Here is an 18,156-nt window from a genome sequence, read left to right as displayed (position 1 = left end):
ACGAGCAGGCACCGCACAAGGCGGCGCAGCTGCTCAGGCGGCGGCCATGGCGGCTCCAGCGGTGCGTCGTCGCTGGTTCCCCTCATCTCGCCCTGCCTGTCCTGAGCGACCACTCGTCCTGGACAGGCTGCCGTGATTATGCGGTGCTGACACAAGGTACTGCACACAGTGGCGGCAGTTCTCGTTCTTCCAGTCGTCGCCGTTCCCCTCGTCCTCCTCGTCCCCCCACCTCGACCTCGTCCAGCAACCCGCGCTCCTGTCGACCGTCCACGCCAACTGCGAGCTCGGCGACGGCATCGTTCTCGCTGCCGACCTCGAGGGCAACCTGCACTGGCTCAACAGCGAGTGGGAGACCGAGCGCTCGTGGACCGCCTACGACCGCGGCCGGGTCCAGCTCGTCGAGAGCGCAGAGTGGGACCTGAGCCGAGGGTGGACCATCGTCGTCACCGTTGGAGTGCGTCTCCTCTCTCTTTGTCTCGGCGTCGCGCCGGACGCAGGTCACTGACCCCTCGACCGCCCGCAGGATGATGCCTCGACGCCGTTCCCCCTCCTCAAGGTGTGGCTCCTCACCCTGCCGCCCTCTTCCTCCTCGTCATCCGCCGTCGAACTCGCCACCGCCGACGCCTCGTCCTCCACCCTCCCCACCCTCACCCTCCTGCGCCAAGCGCCCATCTCCCCGACCCCGTCTCGCCCGTCGCCCATCTCGTCCCTCGCCCTCTCGCCCTCGCTATCGCACGTCGTTCTCGGCCTCGCAGACGGCTCGGTCGTCGCCTTCAAGCGCGTCGTCGACCTCGTCGAGGCGTCGCTCGTCGACCTCGAGGACGCGGCCGCACGCGCGCGAGCGGCAAGCGCACCCGGCGCAGGGTCGTTCGTGCGCAAGAGCGCAGGGTATACGGTCGGCGGCATGGGCAAGCTGCGCGTCCTGTGGGAGGGCAATAAGGAGCCCGTCACGAACCTGGGCATCACGGCCGACGCGTCGGCGGCCGGTCCCTCGTCGTCGTCCGGCGCCGGCCAGACGCTCTTCGTCCTCACGACGTCGCAGATCCTTGCCCTGTCGCTCGACAAGGCGTCAAAGAGCAAGCTGTCGGCCGGCGAGTCGTCGTCGGCGTCGTCGTCGCAGCCTGCCCTTCTCGACGAGCTCGGCGCCGCGGTCGGGTGCGCAAAGGTGCTGCGCCTCGGGCTCGGCAAGGGGGTCGGCGAGTTCGAGGGCGAGACGGCCGAGCGCATGGTCGTCGCGAGGGACGAGGCGATCTATGTGTACGGCAAGGAGGGGCGAGAGGGCTGCTGGGCCTACGAGGGTGCGTCCCGCTTTCGCCCTTTCAGTCGCGAGCACGTTGGCCCACGTCACTGATCCTGGGATGCGGACGACGTGCAGGCCCCAAGTCGTACATCGTCCCGCTCCACAGCGCCTCGGTCGCATCGCCATCCGCCTCCTCCTCGGCGACGTCGTCCCACCTCCTCCCGACGCCGTACCTCGCCATCGTCTCGCCTCCCCAGTCGTCCTCGCTCTCGTCCAACTCGGCCACGATCCGCGCTCATGCCGCACGCTCGTCGCCTGCGCTCGGACCGGCGTCGAGCAGCAACGGCGGCGACGAGCACGTCGCCAAGGTGACCGTGTTCGACCCCGAGAACAAGTTCATCGCGTTTTCGGGCACGTACTCGGGCGACGAGAGCGGTGGAGCGGGTGTGAGGAGCGTTGTCGAGGCGTGGGGCGCCGTCTGGGTCCTCACCGACGCGGGCAAGGTTCGTCCTCGTCGCCCGCTCGGGCCTTCTCTTCCCCGTGTACCCGTCATGACTCGCTCGCCCGTCCCACCACAGCTCTTCCGCCTCACCGAGCAACCGCTCGAGACGTCCTTCTCGACCCTGTTCCAGCGCAACCTGTACACGCTCGCCATCAGCCTCGCGCACAGCCGAGGACTCGGCGGCGACGTGATTGCCGAGAACTACCGGCGGTACGGCGACCACCTGTACGGCAAGGCCGACTACGAGGGCGCCATGGCGGCGTACCTCAAGACGGTGGGCACGGTACAGGCGAGCTACGTCATCCGCAAGGTGCGCTCCCTCTCTCTCTCTCTCGCCTCGTCGCCCTCGCCGTTCACGACGCTCACGTTCTCGCCGTTCCTCCTTGCCACAGTTCCTCGACGCACAGCGGCTGACGCACCTCACCTCGTACCTGCAAGAGCTGCACTCGCGCGGCCTCGCCAACACCGACATCACGACCCTCCTCCTCAACTGCTACACCAAGCTCGCCGACGACGAGGCCCTGTCGCGCTTCATCCACTCGTCGTCGTCGTCCTCGACTGCCTCCTCGTCGTCAAGCTCGCCCTCGCACTCGTCCGACGAGCCGCCGTTCGACCTCGACACGGCGATCCGCGTCCTGCGCCAGGCGGGCTACTTTGCCCACGCGACGTGGCTCGCGCAGCGGTACCGCGCGCACGGCGCCTACCTGCGCATCGCGATCGAGGACTCGGGCGACTGCGCCGGTGCGCTGCGGTACGTGCGCGAGCTCGCGCGCGACGAGGGCGGCAGCGGCGGCGAGGGAGCGTCGGCGGCGAGGGACGAGGCGAGGGAGAGCTTGGCGAGGTGGGGCGGCGTGCTCCTCCAGCGCGAGCCCGAGTTGACGACCGAGGTGCTCGTCGAGGTGTGCTGCGGCGTCGAGAAGGCGCCGGCGCCGGCGCGCGAGGGCGAGGGCAAGCAGGGCAGCAAGGACTCGGTCTCGAAGGACCGCGTCGGCGCGCTCAAGCACGGCCGGGCGGCGAGCGGGTTGCCCACTCGTGGCGGGAGCGCGCCCGCAAAGGCGTTCGACGTCCCGGACTCGGCGTCGGTCGGCGGCGCCTCGTCGCTCGACGGCGCACCAGGTCCTTTCGCCCCGACCGCCGAGCCCGAGTCAACCTCCTCCTCCTCCCTTCCCTCGCCACGCTCCTTCTTCGCCCACTTTGTCGACCGCCCTCGCCACTTCATCTCGTTCCTCGAGCAGGTCGTCGCTCGGCGGTACGGCAAGCCCGTCGACTCGCTCGTCGCGCCGTCGTCCCTCACCGGCGTCGACGCGCCGCTCCCCGCACCGCGCACGCTCGACGTCGACGTGCCGAGGGACGCCGCAGCACGAGACGAGCAGGTCGTGTGGAGCACGCTCCTCGAGCTGTACATCTCGGCGGCGGCGGCGGCGGCGGGCGCGGCAGACGAGCGCGAGCGGGCGCGCCTGCAGGGCATGGCGCTGCGGCTGTTGCGGTGCCAGGACCAGGTGCCGTACGACGAGACGCAGGCGCTCCTCGTGTGCACGACGCAAGGGTTCGAGGAGGGGTTCGTGCTCCTGTACGAGCTCCTCGGCATGTACGAGGACATCGTTCGCTGTGCGTCTCTCTCTCTCTCTCTCGTTCCCTTTCTCTCTCGACGAGCAAAACCTGACCCTTGCACTACAACAGACTGGATCGACGCCGCCACGTCATCGCCCTCGGCGCCCGACCACACGTCGCGCATCGTCCGCGCCGTGCGTCGCTACGGCCCCTCGTGCCCGTCGCTGTACGCTCTCGTCCTGCGGCACCTCACGACGTCGTCGGACATCCTGTCGCGGCACCAGGCCGACCTGCTCGACCTCCTCGACGAGATCGACCGCGACAAGGTCATGCCGCCGATCAAGGTCGTGCAGCTCCTGAGCGCCAACGGCAACGCGAGCGTCGGGCTCGTGCGCGAGTACCTCAAGCGGCAGCTCCTCGCCGAGAAGCAGGAGTTTGACTCGGTGCGTCGCCCGTTTCTCCCCTCTCGTCGAACAAGCGCCTCCCTGACTCGCTCGCCTCGCTCGCCCGCAGGACCAAGCGCTCATCAAGTCGTACCGCACCGAGACGCTCAAGAAGCGGCGCGAGATTGCCGAGCTGTCGGACCCGACCACGCCGCGCATCTTCCAGGTCACGCGCTGCTCGGCGTGCGGCGGCCAGCTCGACCTCCCGGGCGTCCACTTTATGTGCCGCCACTCGTACCACCAGCGGTCCGTCGCCCTCTCTCTTTCTCTCTTTCTCGTCGACTGAAGCAGGACCCTGACCGAGGCTCGTGCGCCCCCCTCGCAGCTGTCTCGGCGAGAACGAGTCGCAGTGCCCGAACTGCGCCCGGACGCACGGCGTCGTGCGCGAGATCCGCCGCAACAACGAGCAGCTCCGAGGCGGGCACGACGTCTTCCTCGACGAGGTGCGCGGCGCCGACGACCCGTTCGCGGCCGTTGCGGGCGCGTTCGCGAGAGGGTGGATGGGCGAGCGGGGAGGAGGCGAGCCGTAGCTAGGAGAGGATCGTGCACAGTCTTTGCGCTCTCGCTCTCGTTCTCGTTCGAGAGGAAAGTCTCTCGCAAAGGACGAGTCTAGTTGAAAGAGAGAGAGAGAGAGAAAGAGAGGGTCAAGCGGCCGAAAGCCCTGGTTGTCTTTTCAACGCCGCTCGCGCCGACCCGCACCACCGACGCCATCCTACCCGTCGCCGAGCGAAGTGCCAGAAGAGTGTACAGGAGGGGGACAGAGGACAGGGAATTGCTAACAAGGGGAACCGGGAGAGAAAGAAGGGGGGAGAGACGACGAGGCCGAGGGGACGACGACGACGTTTTTACGCCTGGGGGGGCGCGCCACCCTGGGCAGCCGGGCACTCGCGCGAGATGTGGCCCGTCTGGCCGCAGCCGTAGCAGCGCTTCTCGCCGCCCTGCGGGCAGTCGCGCGAGAGGTGGCCCTGGCCGCCGCACGCGAAGCACTTGGCCGGGTTGACGCACTCGCGGCTCAGGTGGCCGACGCCGCCGCACGAGTAGCACGTCTTGGCGCCGAAGCCGCCGGCAGCACCGCCGAAGCCGCCCTGGGCACCGCCGAACTGGCCGCCGACTGCGAGAGAGGGCGAGGGAAAAGGCGGGGAAAGAGGGGGTCCGTGCGAGGTCAGTGCGTGAACGGCGACGAGGGAGGGCGCGAGAGAACGAGGGGAGGAGGGAGAGAGAGGAGAGTGGGACGCACAGCCACCAGCAGCGCCAAAGTTCTGCGGGCACGCGCGCGAGATGTGGCCGGGCTGGCCGCAACGGTAGCAGACGCCGGCGCCGCCCGAGGGGCCGCCAAAGCCGCCCGGGGCGGGCGCGCCGAAGCCGGGGTTGCCGGCGTTCGGGTTCTGCGGGCACTCACGCGACTGTGGGCGGCGGGGGAAGACGTCAGAGGGGCCTGGGCGAGGGAAAGGAGGACGAGAGGAGGAAGAGGGTTGGGACGCACGATGTGGCCCGAGTCGCCGCACGAGTAGCACTTCTTGGGGGCGGCGCCGTTGGGGCAGTCGCCTGCGTCGAGAGGAATGAGAGGGAAGGGTGTCAGGTCGAGGTGGACGTATGGACGAAAGTCGGACGAGGGAGCGCACGCGAGATGTGGCCGGCCTGGCCGCACTGTGAGACGAGGAACGACGGTCAGGTCGCGTTCGTCGTAGTCGTCGAGGAAAAGGAGAGAGAGGGGACGTACGTTGTAGCACTGGGGGGTGCCGGCAGTGGGGCTGTAGACGTGGGAGGGACGAGGTCAGTCTCGGGTCGCACAGGGTGGGGAGGACGAAGAGAGAATGCGAGACTTGCCAGCCAGCAGCCATGTGTCCGGCTGTGTGCGGGCATGATGTCGAGACGAGTCGAGACGAGGCGAGAGGTCGTGAAGAGAGAGAGGACGAGGAGGAAAGAGGAGGAGGAGGGGAGCGGCGCCATCAGCTCCGCCGTCCAGGGCAATCGGGAAAGGTGCTCAACGGTTCCCGCAAGTCGCGCCCAGAGCAAGCACACCGCTCCATCGTCGCCCCTTGACCCGGTCGCCGCCAGTCGCGAGTGGAACATCGAGCTCGTTGCAGGGGGCGCGCCGTCTCGCGGTGCGACTCGGACCATCGGCGCCCCCGCTGGTTGCCCACAAGCCCACTGCCGCTGCTGCTGCTGCTGCTGCCGCCCGCCTGCCCGACCCGTCCCTGCTGAGCCCGCGAGGCGAGGGAGAACGAGGGTCGCCACCGGCGAGTCGTGGGCGGCGAGGCGAGGCGACGGGGCGGCGTGGGCGCGGTGAAGGGGGGATAGTGAGGACAGAGACTCGCGTTGACCGCAGTTGTAGCACGACATGATTGATGAGATGAGCCGGGGAGAGGGTGGTTGGGAAGAAGGAGAGGAGCGGCGAGAAAAGCGCGACGACGAGCTCAACCCCCCTCGTCTCTACTCCCTCCAGAGCATGCGAAAACAGTGAGAGAGGCTCAAGTACAGCTTCGTACCCGGCTCTGACAAGTCGCGCTCCTGCAAGAGAGCTGCTGCGAGATCTCGCTCCCGGTCCTCCTCGAGCTCCTCTCCTCGCTCTCTCGTCGCTCGACGCAAGCGAGTATGGCACAGACGTTGCAGGCAGACACAAACCAAGCGTATCAAGCGTCCCTCCAGTCCAAGCAGCTCAAGCCCTCCTCGTCGCTCCACCCCTCGCCCGGACCTCCTCCCTCGCGTCCTCTCACCGCTCGCCCGACCTCGCCGCCCTGGCCCAGCCTTCGCGACGCTCCACGCACGCCCTCCTGCTCGTCCCGGCGCTCCTCGCCGCCGAGTCCCGCTGCGCGGCCGCACGCGCCGCCGCTCTACACGCCTTCCTGCGCGTCGAGCTCGCCCTCGGCCTCGCCCTGGACGTCCTGCTGCTGCGCCTCGCCGCCGCCGACGAGCTCGTGCTCGCCTTGTCCTTCGAGCTTGGGGCGCACCGCAGCCGCAGCCGGCGACGACGAGGATGAGCCCGCCTCGACCGCCGACCCGGACCCGCCAACGTCGCCGTGGATGCCGCCGCCGCCGCGCAGCAGCTGCAGGACGGCGTGACGCTCGTCGTCGGTGAGGTTCGAGAGGGCCGCAGCCGGGACGCGAGGGCCGAACGAGGCGGTGGCGGCGGTGGCGCTGTCGAGGGATGACGGCTGCGGGGCGAGCGCGGGCTCGTGCGGGTGCGGGTACGGGTGCGAGGGCGAGTTGTCGGCGGCCGGGGTCGCGGCGGGGAGGAATGGCGAGTCGAGTGCCGACGGCGCATGAGGGAGCGGGGTGCGGGGGACGAACAACTCGGGCGAGACCGGCGTCGAGGTCGACGGCGAGCCGTCGCCGTACGGGTTCGCGGAGAGGCCCTGCTGCTGCGCCACCGCCGAGCCGACGTCGTCCATGCCGTCCTCGCGCTTGACGGACGCGAGCCCCGTCGAGCCCTGCTCGGCGGCGGCGGCGGCGGGCTGCAGCGCAAAGGCGGGTCCGAGCGCGAGCGGCGCGGCCGCCGGCATGGACGAGCTGCGCGCCTTGATCGGCGACGCCGTGCGGAGCTGCGCGAGCGCGGCGGCGACGCTCTTGCTCGGCGACGCGCCGGCGCCCGAGGCCCGGCCGCGCTGCGTCGTCAACGTCGGCGACAGCGACGGGCTGGGCGACATCGACGCGGCGCCGTCGTCGTCGTCGCCCTCGTCGTGCGCCGACTCGTCCGACGAGTCGTCCTCGTCGGTCTCGACGGCCGTCCTGCGCTTCTTGGCCGGCGAGACCCACGTGCCCGACGCCTTTGCGCGCCTCGTCGCGCGCGCCTTGGCCCTGGTCGCCTCGCGCTTCTTGAGCCTGTGTGCGCGCACGGGTCAGTCGGCGGCTCGACGTGAGGCGCATGGATAGAGACTGAGAGTGAGAGGCGGACGTACAGAGCTGCATGCCCGGCGGCGCCGCCGTGAAGCCGGAACGCAAGGGCCTCGACCGCCGCCTCGACAAACAGCTGCATTGGTGCAGCGCTGCGGCCGTGCGGGTTCTGCTTGTACTGCGGCGTGAGCGCGTTGAGCCTGCAAGGGGGAATAGTGGGCCTGTCAGTGCCGGGCGGGGTCGAGAAAAGGGAGAGAGGGACGCACTCGGCGTCGCTGAGCTTGTAGGCGCTCTTGGCGGTCGTCTTGGTGATGCGCTGCCGACAGAGGGCGTCAGTATGGGCCGCCGAAGAGAGATGTGAGAGAGCGGGACGGACCTGGTTGGCCACCTTGTGCGCGGCGACGTCCCACTCGTGCGCGCGCACCGCCGCCTTGCCCTGCACGACAGCCATCTTGTCGACGCTGATGCGGTCCTCGCGGGTCCACAGGTGCTCGACGATGCGCTCGGGCTCGTCCGGGATCTCGACGTCGACGTCGTCCTTGCGCCACCATGGGCGGCCCTCGCCGACGAAGGGGCGCACGTGCAGCAGCGCCCCCCACTGCGGGCTGTGGAAGCCGTACAGGTTGGCCGAGCGCGGGCGGCGCGAGTAGTAGCACGCGCGAAGAGCCTTGCACGTGGCGGCGAGGGCGAGGTGCGAGCCGAGGTGCAGGTCGTCGTCGGCGAGGATCAGGTCGATGCTGTTCGCCGGTCGCAGAGGGTGAATGCTCGCTCCCTGGCATCGGTCGAGGGAGATAGGAGGGAGGACGCACAGTTCACCAGGAAGCTCGAGAAGCGGGAACGGGCCATCGCGACGCTCGACGACCTTGGCCTTGGCCTTGCCCTTGACCTTCTTGGGCGCCTTACGCTTCGACGCCGTCGTCGCCGGCGTGGGCATCTCGGGCGAGCGCTCCTTGTCGCCGCCCTTCTTGGCCTTGCGCTTCTTGGCCGCCGACGCGGCACCTGGCGGCACGTAGTCGTCCGAGCTGTTGGCCGCCTCCTGGTCGAGGTCGAGGTCGAGATCGAGGTCGAGGTCGAAGGCCGAGTCGGTGTCGCGCGGCGCGAGCGTGTGGGCCGCCTGCGGGTTGAGGTCGGAGTCGAGGTCGAGGTCCGGGGCGGTGTCGGGCGGCGCGAGCGGCATCTCCTCGTCGGCGGGCTCGGGCTTGGGCGCGGCGGTAGCTGAGCGGAGCTTCATGTTTGCTGAGTGGTGCAGCTGTCGCCTCGAGGGGATGCGGTGGTGTCAGCTCGGCGGGGAGATGAAGTTGTGGGGGGCGAGGACGAACCGAGGTGGAGAGAGCGAGGGAGCGATGTAGGAGGCGCACAGGCGGCTGGTGGCCGCGTTCCTGGGTGCCCGCGAGCTACTGACGGTGCTCTGCTGGAAGGGCGAGAGGTGGGAGGAAGACGAGGTGTCGGCCGTCGCCGACTCGACGACGACGGGAGGAGGCGCGAGCCAAACTCTGCGAGGCCGACTGCGCGCTGCTGTGCGGGCTCTACGGATGCTTCTGGTGCTCTGCAGTGCCCGAGTAGCTCTCACGAAAGCCGGCCTGAGCCGCCTCACCTCGTTCTCCTCGTCGAGATCGCTCAACTCGAGCGAGACGCCGCCCGCACTCTCTCTTCTGAGCTCCCTGAGCTGTGAGAAGTCTGACTGGTGCAAGTAGACTCAGACTCACGCCCACACGCGATCCAGATCCGGTGGACGAGGCGACGAGCGTTCGCGAGTCGACCGTCGCGCAGCTCTCCGCGCTCTCGCGCTCTCCCTCGTCGACTTTCCGAGGCACAGCGTCGAGCAAGTCATACTCCACGGCAGCCGCAAGCCACCGCCCCTCGGCGCGCCGGTCGACGAGCCCGCTTCGTTCCCGCTTCCTCCTCCTCCTCCTCCTCCTGCGCCTTCTCCCCGTCCGCCGTCCCTCGCCCTCACCCTCACGATCCGGCACCTGCCGTCCGACCGGTGGCAGACCTTCAGCGTGCCGAGGGAGTGGCGCGTCGAGCAGGTCAAGGCCGCCGCCCTCGCTTCGTTCGCGAGTCCCGTCGCCGGTCGACCGTCGACGGCGAGTACTCGCAGGCCGTCGATGTCGGCGCCATCGTCAAGCCCCGTAATCGAGTCGAGAACGTCGGCGCCGAGCGTCACGAGGTCGGCCGGGGCGGCCGGCAGGAGGGGCAAGGAGGACGAGGAGGGCGCGACCTCGGCGGTCCAGTCGCAGGGCATGACCGACGGCAGCAGCGGCGGGCTTCGCGCCGTCGCAAAGGCGACGAGCAACATCGCGAGCAAGGTGCGTCCCCCTCACTCGTGCATGGGTCGAGCGGGGCACCTGACGTCGTCCTCGCACGCAGCTTCTCCCGTTCCCGACTCGTTCGCCGAGGACTCTCGGCTTCGCACACGACCAACCACCTCCTCCCGTCCCGCACTTCCCTCTCCGGCGCAGCTACGACATGATCAGCGCCACCGCATCCTCCTCTCGCCGCCCCTCGCTATCCTTCGACCTCTCCTCCTCGTCCCCTTCCTCGATCCCGTCCTTCGCGAGTGCCACGTGCTCGACAGCGCCGTTCGCCTCCTCGAGCTTTGTCGATGCCGCCGTCGACGACGACGACGCCTGCACGCCGACGGCGTCGAGGTCGCACGAGCGCCTGCCCGAGGTCTGTGCGCAGACGCCGTCGCAGGTCCTGTGGCCCGAGTACGGCACCAAGCGGGTCGAGCGCGGCGGGCGCTCGAGCTCGTCGAAGCTCCTAAGCCTCGGGCGCAAGGGCAAGGTGGCCAAGAAGGAGGAGGAGTTCGTTCCGCATGCGTGGTGCCTCGTCAACGCGATTACGGTGCGTCCCTTCTCGCAGCGTCTCTTCGTGACACTGTCCGGCTCACTCGCCGACGCACCTGCAGGGCAGCTTCACGTCGGATCAGCGTATCGTCGGCAGCACGTTCGTCGACCAGGACCTCCTCATCGTGCGTCCAATGCCGCTCGGACCTCGTCGCGAGGGCGCCCTCTTGACCTTCTTGCCTCGCCCACGCAGCTCAAGCCTCGTCTCCTCGCCTTCGACCCGCCTCTGCATCTCCTGCACCTCCCGTACCTCCGCCTCTCGCGCATCGAGCTCCTCACGACGCCGCTCGCCGACCTCGCCGTCGGCCCTTCGAGCCCAACCACGCCCAAGCGCTCAAAGCGGCGCAGCTGGGGCAGCGCACCCAAAGGCGGGCCCCTGTTCGTCGAGCGCGTGCTCGAGATCGCGGTCGAGGAGGTGGGGCTCGAGGGGGACGGGCAGCGTGAGGAGGGAAGCGCCCCCATTATGGTGTTGCGGGTCTTTGAGGTGCGCTCGGTCTTTCTCTTCTCCGCCTCCTGCAGTCAGACCGAGCTGACCGTGGCTCCGGGCCACAGCGCAACAGCCTCGAGCAGAGCTTCAAGCTGCCGGCCTCGCACATTCGCCTCGTCGCCGTCGACACCTCCCTCGCCGACTACTTCTCTGGCGACAAGAGCCCATCCTCGCGTCAGCGCCCCCCTCTCTCGCTCCCGATCGTCGCCCTCGACTTTGATGCCGACGAGAGCATCGCTTTCCGCCCATCGACGGGCGCCGAACTCGACAGCCTGCTCGACCTTCTCGGCGACGAGGACGAAACGAGCGACCTGCTCTACGAGGGCGAGATGGAGCGCAGGAAGAACAGTGCGTCGCTCTCGTTCCTCTCATCTCTTCAAAGGCGTAGCTCGAGCGGAGCGCCACCTGACGATCCTCGAGCCCAGTCATCGACGCCGCGTACCGCTCCCACCACAACCTCCCTCTTCCTCTCGCCGCACCGCCATCCGCTCCTCTCCCACCTCCTCCTCCCTCGAGCCCTGTCATCCCCCTCTCTCCTACCCAGCCCATCTCGCGCCGTCGCTCGCTCCACTCGCCCACCTCGTCCCGCCGCACCGGCCTCGCCAAGAGCACGACGCAGCTCGTCCTCTCGCGCGTCCCGAGCGTCGACGAGCAGCCGCAGCCGCCCTCGCACGAGCACTTGAGCTCGGCCAGCACGAGCGCCGAGTCGCTCGCCGGCGGCGGTCGCGTCGCGAGCGGGTTCGCGACGGCGCCGACGTCGCCTGCGCTCAGACCTCCTTCGACGAGCCCGACGAGCCCGTGAGCCCCGTTGACGAGCGGCAGAGCGGCCATCCTCGTGCCGCCTGTGTCGCCGGCGAGGTCGGCGTTGCGGCCGAGGCTGCCCCTGAGCAGGCGCACGCCGGAGAGGAGCGAGGAGAAGGCGAGCTCGACCTGAGCGCGGTCGGGGGACGCGAGGAGGCGGCGGTGTCGGCGGCGACCGTAGCTTTGCAGAGCTTGTGCGTGCCGTGTGTGTGGAGCTCGACGAGCTGCTACAGCGAGGAAGAAAGAGAGCGAGAGAGAGAGGCTCGTGCACTCCAAGTCGACCTTCTCAAGTCGAGCTCTCTGACTCTCTGGGGCTCTCCTCGTGGATACAAGCCCAGGAGCACAGGCGAGAGTCCATCGTTGCACAGAGTAGTACACACACCGCCCCTCACGCTCACAGCAGCCTCGCCAGGTGCTGCACGAGCCCGGCGCTCCCTCCCTCGCGATGAAGCTGCTCGTGCGGCACCTCGAGGTGAAGGACCTGCGCGAGCTCGTACGGCACGGCGTGGAGGACCTGCTGCTCCTCGAGGAGCGAGAGGACGGCGGCAATCATCGAGGGGTACTCGGCGGGCTTGGCGTCGCGGTGAGCGGGGCGGAGAAGCGTCGGCGCCATGACTGCGCGCTCAGGAGGGGTCAGTGCTGCGCTGACGACGAGAGAGGGAGGGCGAGACGTGAGACGCACCGGTAGCGATCGCCGAGAGGTCCATCTTGTTGCCGACCTTGACCGCGATGTGGGCAAACTGCGAGAGCCAGCTGGAGGAAGAGGAGACAGTCAGGACGGCCCCTCGGGCAGTGACGAGACGGCGACGGCGCCGCACACGAGGAAGACGCCGATGACCTCGAACACGTCGCGGTTCTGTTGGAGGGCAAGGACGCGAGCTACTGAGTGCAGGCGAGGCGGAAATAAAGCGAGGGACGCACCACTCGCGGCATGAGGCAGATGACGAGATGCAGGGCCCGGCGACGCAGCCCGACGTTCTTGATGTCTGCGCGCAGAGAACGAGGGAGTTTGTGAGCGAGGGAGGGAAAGAAGTAGAGAGAAGAGCAAGGGACGCACGAGAGCAGGCGACGAAAAGCTCGAAGAGGTGGCCCGTGAGGACCGGGTGCGGGAGCGAGGCGAGGAACCGCTTGAGGAGGTCGGCGAGCGTGATCGGGTCGAGTGCGGCAAGGTCGATGACCGTGTCATCGCCGCCCGAGTTGTCGAGAGCGTGCATGATCTCGGACAGGATGCGCAAGTTGCCCGACTTGCGGAAGATGCCCTCGGTCGTCATGTCTGCGAGGCAGACAGGGTCAGTATCACGGCGACGAGACCTCGACAGGAAAGAGGGAGAGAGGACGGACCCATCTGCATGAGCGCCGTGATGCAGTGGTCGATGAACTCGGGCACTCGGACCGTCCCGTGCGGGTTGGCGCCGTGGAACGAGTCGACGCCCTCGTGCTTGGTGACGTCGGGCAGCGGCGTGCCAAAGAGCTCTGCGCGAGGTGCAGCGTGAGCTCGAGAGAGGCGAGGGGAAGTGAGAGAGTGAAAGAGGGACGGACTCTTGAGGCGCTTGCCCTTGCCCGACCGCCCGCCGACCCGTACCGACTCCTCGAGCCGCTCGACGAGGTGCTCGATGCCGCCAATGGCCTTCTCAAAGTCGTCGTGGAGCGTGCCACGCTTCTTGTCCTTGAGCAGGAGCGCGGCGGCGGCGTGCTGGACGAGGTGGTGCTGGGTCGGCGTGAGCTCCGAGAAGTAGGGCGTGGCGGGCGCTGTTGGCGCGGCAGTAGCCGGCGTCAAGAGAGGTCGGGAGACGGTCGAGGGCGGGAGCGGTGCGTGCGGGCCAGGAACCGCAGACGGTCGGGCGGTCGACAGCTCTGCGAGGGTCCGAGAGCGTCAGAAAGGCTTGCGCTCGAAGGCACCACCAGGAGAGGACGTCGCGGCGCACCGGTGCCCGTCGGACGAGAGGAAGGTCGAGTTGTCGAAGCTGCGGCCCGACCAACTGACGAAGCTGCGAGAGCGAGAAGGTCAATGACGGCCCGACCGCCGCCTCTCGAGACAAGAGAAAGGGGACGCACCTCTCGACGCTGAACGGCTGCTGACGCGCTCCTGGTGGACCGCCTTCTCGTGCTCGTAGAGCGCCAGGCCTGCGCCGACGACGCCCATAAGCGTGGCGGCGCCGCCGACCTCGGCGAGGCGCTGCCGCTCGACGGCCGTGAAGCCCGACGTGCCGTGGTGGACCGGATCGACGGCGACCGCCGAGGCGGGGTGAGCAGGCTCGCCGGCCTCGCTCGCTCGATGGCGGACCTGCTCCTCGACGGCCTCGAACGCGCCGAGGACGCCCTTGGTCTTGACCTCGTCGAGCACGTCCTCCAGCCCGCCGTGCTCTCCCGACCTCGACAAGCTCCGCGCCCCGCTCGCGCTCCTCCCTCGGCCGCGCACCTTGCGCTGGCTCTCGACGAGCTCGAGGACGCCCATGGCGACCTTGAACTCGGCGCGCGTGTTCCCGCGCCCGCGCTCCTTCTTCTCCTTGTGCTCGTCGCGCTCCTGCGCCTGCTGCGACGCTCGAGAAAGGCGCGCGAGCTGGCGCTGCGAGAAAGTCGGGGCGAAAAGACGGAATGGCGTGTCGAGCTCGCTCGGCGAGGGAGGGGAGGGAGGGCGAGGTTGGACCGAGGCTGGCGGCGCCGAGTCGAGGTAGGCGTCGTCGTGGGCGTATGGCGAGTCGAGATGCGGCGAGTCGAGCGCCGAGAGCGACTGGGCGCGCGAGCGGGACGGGCGCGAGGCCTCTCGCGCTCGCCGCGAGAACATGCCGGGCCGGCGTGGCGGCTCGTCGTCGCTCGATGGCTGTTGAGGCTCGTCGAGGCGGTCGTCGTCCATGTGCGGGCGTCGCTGGAAGAAGGACGAGGCGCGGCGTCTGAACCCGCTGGGCAGCGAGCGGTACTCGAGCGCGCCCTCCTCCTGCGCCGAGTCCGAGTCCGAGTCCGAGTGCGTCGACGCGGGTCGCGAGTACTGTCGGTGCATGTCGCCAGTCGAGTGGACGGAAGAGGAAGCGCGAGAGCTGCCGCGAGCACCGAGCCTCGGCTGAGCGGACGCCGGACTCTCCGTGGAGGTTCGCTCAGGAGCACGGCGACAAGGGGGCACCAGCGGTGTCTCGCCTTTCTGCGCGCCAGCCAAGCGAGCTCTGTGGGAGCAGCTCCAGCCTGGCGCGTGTCGTCGACGAGGGTTGGCGAGGCGGGAGAGATGGCGAGGCTGATGAGAATTTGCCGAGCGGGAAAGGGCTGCCGGTCGACGGGGGAGGCGGCTGCGACGGCGCGGCCGGCACGAGCTTGCACGCAGACGGTCTCGCAGCAGCTTGCGCATGCGCCGGACCACGACAGCTGAGCGAGGGAGGAAGACGAGGGAGCACTCTCTCGCCGATCGATTCGCTTGCCCCGGTCCGGCTCAACTGCGTTCGTCTCGCGCTCTCGCTCTGGGAGAGGCCTGCGCAGCTCTCAAAGACGAGAACGATGCAATGTCTGTGCTGCAGAAATCAACGCTCTACTCGAAGGCCCGACCCTCGCGCTCGTGCCCCTCCTCCCACCGCCTCGCCGTCGTTCTGCGAGCGTGCCCGGGCGAGAACACCTCGGCGTACGCCTCGTCCTCACGCCTCCTGCTCCTCACCTCGAAAGGCTCATCGAGCGCGAACGTGACGTGGACGGGCGGGACCTCGGCGTGCGAGTCGGCCTTGTTGGCCCTGACGCCCGAGCGGAGGTGCCACTTGGTCGCGAGGACGCGGTGGCACTCGGTGTGCGGCGACAGGGCGTGGAGGTCGCTCGCGGCAGCGCCCGAGCGAGAGACGAACGTCCATTGGTCGGGCGCACGCCATCGGGCGGGTCGAGCTGCGAGAAGGCGAGAGGGAGAGGGAGGAAAGGGTGGAGCGGCCGATGGCGAGGGGCGAGAGACATCGTCAGGGACCGCTCGTCGCGACAAAACGAGGAGAGAAAGAGGCAGACAGCCCGACGCACCAGCTCTTGCCGTCCTCGAAGCGCTAGTGGTGCACACGACCGTGTGCTCGTCTCGCGGGTCGAGAGTGCCGCCAGGCAGGCAGAACGCGTGCGACTTGAGCGGGCCGAACGGGTGGACAATCTTCTCGCCCGCCTGATTCGGGCGTGACAGCTCGACCTCGGGCCGGATGAGCGTCCAGCAGCCCTTGAGGTGGACGAGGACCTCGAGCACCCAAGCGCCTTTGCCGTGCTCGTCTCGGGCGACAGCGGGCGTGAAGTCTGCGAGGCGCGTGCTGGAATGAGCGACGTTACGAGGACGGGGAGAGGGCGAAAGAGAGAGAAGAGGGGACGCACCGCCGACGTGAACCTCCTGGTCCCTCCCGGAGCGTTGGCCGCGAAATACAGGCGCGCGAGAATCGTCCATGTAGCGAACAAAGCCCTTGATGCCGTCCTCGAGGCGGCGCAGGGTCGAGTCGGACACGGTCGGCGGGTTGTGCGGAGGAGGAGAAGGGTGGTCGAGGTCGAAGTTGGCGTACTGCGGGACCTCGGGGCGCATGCTCGGGACGCCGGGCGGGTTGCGCTCGTGCGCAGTGAGCTCTGCGGCCGTCATGACCGGGTGCGCCTTGCGGCGCTGGACCTGCGACGACCGGGTCGAGGACGAGTCGTCGTTCCCGAGGGCCGGCGACGACATGAGGCCGTGGAGCTCGTCGACGTCGACGCTCGAGTCGCTGTGGCGGGCGAGAGATGAGGCTCCGCTCGAGGACCGGCGAGAAGGCGGTCCGCCTGCTTGGCGAGCGTGCCGAGTCGAGCTGGCGGCGGTCGAGACGAGGTTGAGCGACTCGGTCGACGGGATCGTGTTGATGACGGGCGCCGAGCGGACCGAGCGGTCGCCAGCTTCATCTGTGTCGGGTCACGAGTCAGTCGGGACGCTCGAGGACGAGAGACTGAGGGGAGGTCCGAGCGAGAGGGGGACGCACTCAGCGCCGCCGTGACGAACACGACCTTGACGTCGCGCTCGTGAAAGTCCTTGAGCGTCCACTCGACTCTGAAGCAGACGTCGATGGTGCTGCGCGTCCATGCACCGCTGACCCACAGGTCGAACAAGCCTGCACGGTTGAGCTGTCAGTTCCGGTCGGCTACGAGCGCGAGAGCGAGGGGACCGGCCACACGCACCACCAGGACGACGCACCATGGCCTTGTTTCAGGCCATGCTCGAGGATGGGCGCGCCGATGACGGGCACGATGGCGTTGTTGATCCGACAGGTGGTGACGATCGAGCTGTCCCAGACGGCGACCGACGAGTTGACGCAGTCCGACAGGGTGCCGTTGCGGTCTGCGCGCGCATGGAGCTGAGTCAGGCGTGCTGTACAGGGTTCTCGGGTCTCGAGAAGAGGTGCTCACTCAGGGGCGGCATGCGGAATTGGCCCTTCCACGGTCGGTCGGCGCCGGGAAGAACATGTCGCCAGTCGTCGCTCTTGTCGAGGTGGGCGATGAGGGCACGCACACGCTCCTCAAGCTCGTGAAGAATAGTCTGCGGCTTGTACCCTGGGAGCGAAAAGGCGTCAGGGCAGATCCGCCGCCAAAAAGAGGGAGAGGACGACGCACGAGGAGGACGACTGGCGTCAGGGCTCGCGTTGGGGAGCAGCCTGCGGACGACTAGCGTCGAGGAGGGATAAGGAGGCGGCGAGTCGCCGGCCTCGAGACGCTGGCGGTCGTGTGCTGCGCGAGGCATAGTCGACGAGAGGAAGAAGAAGCATTGCCGTCGCGCTTGGCCGTCGCGCCGGCTACCGACTTTGTGGCTGCAGGCCGAAGCCGAAGAAAGTGAGTTCCGCGGCTCGGACGTCGTCGAGAATGCGGGGCCGGGCGGACCAGAGGCGGCGGACGTACACGGGTCGGGAGAAGGACCGTGCGCCGCGGGTGGGCCGCTTGAGGATTCACGAGCGACGGCGACGACGACCGGGTCGAGCTGGTGGAAGTAGGGCTGTAGGAGACCTTGTGCCAGGCGTGAGATGCCCATAGGTCGTATTGTCGAGACAGACACGGGCTCAGGCTCGAGGAAGGCAGGCGATCGTGAACGAGGTGCTTGAAGGACGACAGAAGCTGCGGCGCGAAGCGGGACGTATGTCAGAGTCTGGCGGCGAGGATGATGAAAGAGAACGAGAGCGACGGCGTGCCAATCCTAGCCGTGCGCTCGCTCGGGCGACCAAAAGGTGGGCCGAGAGGACGCCGTCGACTCGTGCCAGAAGCAGCGGCGTGCCCAGCTTTACCGCGAGCCCGACGGGCCGGCTCGACAGTGTCACCGTGTGCAGCGTATACCGGCCCTCACGACCAGGCAGAGAGCGATACGGTCAAGCGGGCCGAGGACGAAAGAATCCAGGAGGGAGTCGGCGGTCTGCGAGGGGAGGCGGCGACAGTGAGGGGGTACGAGAGCAGAAAGGGCAGTAGGGCTCACCTCGAGACGGTCTGCACAGACTGTGCGAGCAAAATGCGCG

General features: G+C 68.6%; 4 protein-coding genes across 4 annotated transcripts; 2 read left to right on the top strand and 2 right to left on the bottom strand.

The window, feature by feature from the left end:
• Positions 1-684: 684 nt before the first annotated feature.
• Positions 685-4,300, top strand: RHOBADRAFT_48072 (uncharacterized protein). Its single transcript, XM_018415090.1, has 7 exons — positions 685-1,298; positions 1,376-1,743; positions 1,819-2,052; positions 2,135-3,350; positions 3,423-3,736; positions 3,807-3,982; positions 4,062-4,300. The coding sequence occupies exons 1-7, from the start codon at positions 905-907 to the stop codon at positions 4,264-4,266; spliced, it is 2,907 nt and encodes a 968-aa protein (XP_018272799.1). The 5' UTR covers positions 685-904; the 3' UTR covers positions 4,267-4,300.
• A 5,375-nt stretch (positions 4,301-9,675) lies between these two features.
• On the top strand, positions 9,676-11,705 carry RHOBADRAFT_41956 (uncharacterized protein; the record flags this gene model as incomplete). The annotated part of the gene is made up of 6 exons (XM_018413984.1): positions 9,676-9,876; positions 9,938-10,414; positions 10,479-10,541; positions 10,610-10,900; positions 10,969-11,251; positions 11,329-11,705. 6 exons carry the CDS (start codon positions 9,676-9,678, stop codon positions 11,703-11,705), a joined length of 1,692 nt encoding a protein of 563 aa, XP_018272798.1.
• A 346-nt stretch (positions 11,706-12,051) lies between these two features.
• RHOBADRAFT_51744 (uncharacterized protein) lies at positions 12,052-14,702 on the bottom strand (the record flags this gene model as incomplete). Its single annotated transcript, XM_018415995.1, has 9 exons — positions 12,052-12,319; positions 12,387-12,457; positions 12,523-12,560; positions 12,626-12,690; positions 12,762-12,977; positions 13,046-13,177; positions 13,244-13,558; positions 13,630-13,692; positions 13,760-14,702. The coding sequence occupies 9 exons, from the start codon at positions 14,700-14,702 to the stop codon at positions 12,099-12,101; spliced, it is 2,064 nt and encodes a 687-aa protein (XP_018272797.1). The 3' UTR covers positions 12,052-12,098.
• Positions 14,703-15,218: 516 nt separating this feature from the next.
• RHOBADRAFT_41954 (uncharacterized protein) lies at positions 15,219-17,396 on the bottom strand (the record flags this gene model as incomplete). Its single annotated transcript, XM_018413983.1, has 7 exons — positions 15,219-15,559; positions 15,686-15,943; positions 16,019-16,564; positions 16,642-16,770; positions 16,854-16,997; positions 17,066-17,209; positions 17,270-17,396. 7 exons carry the CDS (start codon positions 17,394-17,396, stop codon positions 15,219-15,221), a joined length of 1,689 nt encoding a protein of 562 aa, XP_018272796.1.
• Positions 17,397-18,156: the final 760 nt, after the last annotated feature.

This window comes from Rhodotorula graminis (genome assembly GCF_001329695.1).
Source record: "Rhodotorula graminis WP1 unplaced genomic scaffold RHOBAscaffold_3, whole genome shotgun sequence".
NCBI classification, from domain to species: Eukaryota; Fungi; Basidiomycota; class Microbotryomycetes; order Sporidiobolales; family Sporidiobolaceae; genus Rhodotorula; species Rhodotorula graminis.
Note: the sequence above shows the minus strand (reverse complement) of the source record. Positions and strands in the feature narration are given on the sequence as shown.